Below are 6,015 nucleotides of genomic sequence, written 5' to 3'. Positions count from 1 at the left end.
GTGCCATTGCAATGAAGCTCCTATTCTTTTATTTGTAGTTATTTAGTCATTTATTCATTTATACATCCACACATGTATTTATTTGTAATCAAAAGAAATATTGCAAACATAACAGAAAGTACGGAATGCTGTCTAAAGGAATGTAAAACTTTTTGACAAAAACCCATTTTCGGCATCTGATAAATATACCCTTCATGGACTTTTATTGCATTTCTTTCAACATGATGTTGTCTGTGGGTTTTAGAGTATAAGACCACAATGTATCTTTGTGTTTCTGCTTTTAAACAACATAAAAAGAACCCTACAATATAAACAAGGCATACATATAGAATGAAATATGAACAATGGATTGCAATAATAAATATTACAGTTTGTTGTTTACAGTATATAAACTTTGCTTGCTTTTTTATGTTTCTTTTATACAGCTTTTGTTGGATTACAAATACTGTTTTTTTCAGCATCTCTCTAAGCTGATCTATGGGAAGGAGCAGATGTATAGCTGCATGAATATGAGCCCAGAGGGAACCAGCCTCAGACATTAGAGCACATTTTGAATCCTGGCAGGTGGACGGCACATAATTATATATGGCAGACAGAGTAAATGATCATACCAGTCGGGATGGAAAGGAGAATCATTTCTGGGGACTTAGGTTGTATGTAGGGGCATTACTGTGTAATGTTTAAATTTTTTGTGTGTGCCATGGGATGTTTAGGTGTAAAAGTTCATCACTGAGTGTAAATCAATTGTCAAAAGTCCTTTTTTAAAGTATTTGATCAACAAAAGATGTAGACACTTCAACCAATAATATTCAATGAAGGTGTGACTGTTTTATCTATTTCTGAAGTTCTGAAGTCTAAACCACTCATATTTCCAATATTCAAAACAACATCAGTACAATGACAAGGTGGAAGAGTGTGTGCCACCCGAACAAATCTTTTCCATTAGGTTGACGTGCAGCAGATTACAACAGATTTTGGTTTTTGAGATTCCTCATGCCCAACATGATCATTAGAGCCTAGAATGGAGAATGTGTCCTGTAGTCTTTGTTGATATTGTAATAAAGCTAGCAACACCAAATTTTATGACTGAACTAGATAGCAGTTCTCTGGCTGGTTTTTACTCTTTTTCTGGAGCTGCACATTTTATATTCTCCTTAGGTTCACACATTGCAGAGGTGTTCATGGTCAGAAATTGGTATGCCTGCAACTGAACAAGAGCAGACGTTTAAACATTTACATATTTCTGCTGGTTGATTATAGAGATGAAAGGCTTGATTGTGAAGGATCTACATTTAACTGAAGCTGACATACACATTACAGGGTGGTAGTATGTGCAAGTATGATCTGATTGTCTTCAAGCAATCATACTGCCTCCTGCCTCTCGTCATGTTCAGTCTATAGAGAGGGGTAAATGGGGAAAGCAACATTTCTCTCCCTTATGAGCTGTGGCTGCTGGAAACTCTTCAGGTGTTCCATAAATATTATATTGTCTTCTAATGCATCTGAAAACTAAATGGGACACCACCATTTTAATATTACCCCATTGCAAGTGTTCAAGATGGGACATTTCTATGCAGCAAATTGGGAGTATATATAGAGAAGGGCAATAGTTATTAAATTGTGAGACTCCTCTTTGGTAAAGAGTCACTCACACTCACAAATCAATACTATAGCACAGCTGCAATTATTTACTAACATATGCCGTAGTGAACAATGCTATATATCGGTGGTAAGGTTAGGATTGAATTCACACACCACGGCTATAATGGAGCCAATTCTGCATGTGCATATCAGTGCAATAGTAAAAGCTGGAGTCCTATGCTCACACATTAATAATATAGCAAAACTGCAATTATTTACTAACACATGCCGCAGTAAACAGCGCTATATATCGGTGGTATGGTAAGGATTGAATTCACACACTAGTGCTATAATGGAGCCAATTCTGCATGCACATATCAGTGCAATAGTAAAATCTGAGTTCTGCATTCCCTCATTAATAGTATAGCAAAGCTGCAATTATTTACTAACACATACAGTAGTAAGCAGCGGTATATATCGGTGGTATGGTAAGGACTGAATTCACACACCAGTGCTATAATGGAGCCAATTCTGCATGCACATATCAGTGCAATAGTAAAATCTGAGTTCTGCATTCCCTCATTAATAATATAGCAAAGCTGCAATTATTTACTAACACATGCAGTAGTAAGCAGAGGTAGATATCGGTGGTATGGTAAGGACTGAATTCACACACCAGTGCTATAATGGAGCCAATTCTGCATGCACATATCAGTGCAATAGTTAAAGCTGGAGTTCTATGCTCACACATTAATATTATAGCAAAGCTGCAATTATTTACTAACACATGCCGCAGTAAACAGCGCTATATATCGGTGGTATGGTAAAGAATGCATTCACACACCAGTGCTATACTGGAGCCAATTCTGCATGCACATATCAGTGCAATAGTAAAATCTGGAATTCTGAACTTACACATCAGTGCTGTAAATATACTGCAGCTTTAATATCACCCCCACGCATCTCAGTCATCTCACACATGCTGCATGATGATGATAAAGCAAAGCAAAATGTTCAAGTGACCGTACTTCAAATGGCAATCTAATTGTACACTTCCATAGTATGTGGTAGCCATCTGTTGGCAGGTGGTGTAAACCCAGGTAATATGGTTCAGCTCTCAGGTATTGTATATAACAATTGGTTGAGTTTGCTTGTAACAAGGCACCTTATACAAGCTCCATTGAAGGATTCTTCATGTAGACACCCTCTCTGCTCAGCTGTAAAACCTAAGCAGCCTTTATACAATAGGAGAATAAGACACAGGGAGGGGTTATGGGAACAGAATTCCCATCCAAGCTGTGTGCTTTGAAGCCTGCCCTCCTTACTGCTCTGTATCTCATGCCTCCTCCCTCACCCTCTCTCTTTCTCCAGATTGCCCTCTCTATAGCTCTGTAACTTTGCTTGTTGTACACATAGCCTCGATATGTCTTTCTGGTGGATTTATCCTTCCTTGCTCACTTTCTGCACCCTGTTTTATTGCCAGGCTCTGAGGACTTATCCATCCAATGAAGGTAAGGGAGCTCTAACACACCTTATGTTCACTGGGTACCAGTTTGTGGATGCAGGATAGACTGTCATACCTGTATGCTATCCATCCATGTCCATGCCATTCCATCTATCCATCTATCTATCTATCTATCTATCTATTTAAAACTTGGATACATATTATATATGTATAGTATCTATAATGTTTTCAAGTTGTTTAATTCTCAACTGGTGAAAGTAGATGTAGTCTACTATAAAAAGTGCTTGTGATGGTTAATTACTCTACAGCCATGTGTATCATGCACAAAGCTACAGTAGAACTGTACGCAGCACGTGTACTATGCACATTATCTCAGAAATAAATTTGATCAAGTTGTAACATTTTTATTGATAAAGGGGAGCATGGATGAGTTGGTAGACTAAGCGCGGTGTCATCCCAATATAACATGTCCTGAATGATGTAACCTATACAAGGGGGTCAGGGTGTATATTTTATAAAAATAGTTTTTTGCAGCAAGTTGTTGAGCTTTAAAACATGTAACCTCATCAGGGTATGTTACTCAAAGTGTCTCTATGATTAGATCTTGGTGATTTATTTGTGTACACCATCTTTCTTGTGTAGTGACCCAGGAGAAGTATTGCCAGTCAATGTGTATGAGAATTGCATGGAGGCTCTTAGTCTTCACATTGGTTGCATGTTGTCATTCTTGAATCATGCTTTAGGATAGGAGTCTTTTATATGTAGCAGCATGTCATTTTCACTAATAAAAGGGCATTTTATCCAGGTAGCTATAAGAAATATTGTGCATGTCATCCAATTGATTCCTATACTTATATATTACAAAAACAGTATTATAGGTGGATGTGAATTATTACTCAGTGTCCAGTTCTTTGTATTTGTTGTTGCTGCTGTAGGTGTGCCTTAAATATTCTTGAGTTTATTTTATAACAAAAATTGTGAAGAGTAGTTATTTATTCCAAGATAGTTATATTTTCCAATATATCAGAGCAATAAAAGACAAATACTGATAGGTGGGTGGGTTGGTAAAGGTTATGATGCTTTGCCTAAGATGCCATTGATGTAGATATGGAGGGATGTTTTTAGAGCCCACTTGCTTCATGTATTATTGATATGTACTGTGGATGTGGCTGCCTGTAAACAGAAGCAGAAGGCTATCAGAGGCAGTGAGGGCACTGCCAGTCTTGTGCTGCTTATCTAAAAGGCAATTAAACTGTCTGCGAGAGGGTCCGGGAAGCAGCCAGTGTCTTTGTGTCTTGTGGACCTGTTAAGCAATTAAAGAGATGCTTACTGTGAATCTTTACTTGCACAATTCCACACCATGCGTTGGATGCTTATGGTGTTTTCCAAGGGAATGTTCTTGCATAGATGAAGTGTTGCACTTGATAATAAGTGGTATCCCATACAGTTAGGGTATCCAAACTTTTCAAACTTTCACTGTCATTTCTAAACTTTTAAACTCAGGTTAGTTTATGCCTATTACCAATCCCAATGAGGATTTTGTATTACAGCAGAGGCTGTTCCCTAGCAAAGTTAATCTTCATTGAACTTAGTAAATAAGATGAATCTGTGTTCACTTTAATCAAGCAGTCATATGCTAGAAAAATACATTTTTCATAAGTGAAGTATTATTAGTTTTTAGTGAACATTTGCTTTGCTATATGAACAGCTTCTGCTGTGGGAAAAAAAATCTAATTGTCACATAATAACCAATGGCATAAAATTTCATTCTCACTGGTATGGTGACTTTAGCAAACCATAAATGATTTTAATATATCTTTAATATATGTATAGTTAGGTAGCTACTATAGCTAAAATATGAATATATGGGAACTTGTATTACCCACATCTGCTGCTCTATATTTCTTCCTTCTGTGGCCATAAGGTACTGTGGAAAAGCTTGTCATATTTACAGATGAACAAATGTGTGGAGACAACTGTCATAATTCAATGAAACATCTGTTTACAGCATATTAAAGGCCTCCAGCATACAGTTCTGGTGTTGTTGCAGCTACACCGCTGTATAACCTGATGTTGCTTCATCTGGAGGATAATTAATAATGCTTTTTTAATAAAGTAGGAAATTCCCTGTTCTACATTTCCATTGATGTGAATAGACCGGCATAGTAAGTGTACGGAACTGAAAAAAATGAGTATCATACAAAGTAATGGCAAGGGAAGAGTTACTGGTGCCAGTGTCTTTTGTAGCTGCCAGTCTGTAATCTCTCCATTGAATTTCCTTTAACCTCAGGACATGTTCAGAAATACAGGGATACAAACATTGATACAAACACAGTGCAGATCTCTATCCACAGCAAGGCAATGAATCAAAATTGTGAGCAAAATATTTCAAATAAGGTCAAAACATTGAGTTTTTAAATAGAGTTATGATATGATAAAACCTAAAGCATCTAATCCCTATTTATTAACAAAATTCCTCTAGGAATTCCCCCCCAACTCATATATCCTGTAATGATGTACAAGCCAACAAGAGAAACTAGAGTGTGATGGAGGAAGCAGGTATACACACACCCAAATGTGTGAATTACTTTCAGTTACATTTCAAGACGTGGGCTGCTGGAAAGTTGAGCATATATTGACACTTGGCAATCCCAATGCATGAGAATATTTCCATATTTCCATATTCCATATCCATATCACACACGTGTTTTACCAAATGAAGCTCAACCTTCTGATATTTGTTAGGAAGACTCAAACACAGTTTATAGTATATGGGGTTCAAATATTATTTTTTATCCACAATGGTTAACGTTAAACAAGTAAAGTAAACCACCTAACTACTAATGATTTACAAAAAACAATATACCTGTGCTGGACAAGCAACTTATCTTTTTGAATTTGATATAATTCCTTCTAGCCAGATCCAGTAGTCCTCTCCTGTGTGTTTCTGGTGGGCATGCAGTCTCTTT

General features: G+C 37.0%; 1 protein-coding gene across 2 annotated transcripts in view; it reads left to right on the top strand.

Moving 5' to 3' along the window:
• The first annotated feature begins 2,901 nt into the window (after positions 1–2,901).
• LOC140328199 (ephrin type-A receptor 3-like) overlaps positions 2,902–6,015 on the top strand; it is a 121,755-nt gene continuing 118,641 nt past the window's right edge. For both annotated transcript variants that reach the window (XM_072407604.1, XM_072407603.1), the window contains exon 1: positions 2,902–3,092. In XM_072407604.1, coding sequence (XP_072263705.1) covers positions 3,005–3,092 — 88 coding nt within the window. In that variant the 5' untranslated portion in view covers positions 2,902–3,004. The remainder of the gene's footprint in view (positions 3,093–6,015) is intronic.

The sequence above is a fragment of the Pyxicephalus adspersus genome, chromosome 4 (assembly GCF_032062135.1).
Source record: "Pyxicephalus adspersus chromosome 4, UCB_Pads_2.0, whole genome shotgun sequence".
Taxonomy (NCBI): Eukaryota; Metazoa; Chordata; class Amphibia; order Anura; family Pyxicephalidae; genus Pyxicephalus; species Pyxicephalus adspersus.
This window is presented reverse-complemented; position numbering and strand designations above follow the sequence as displayed.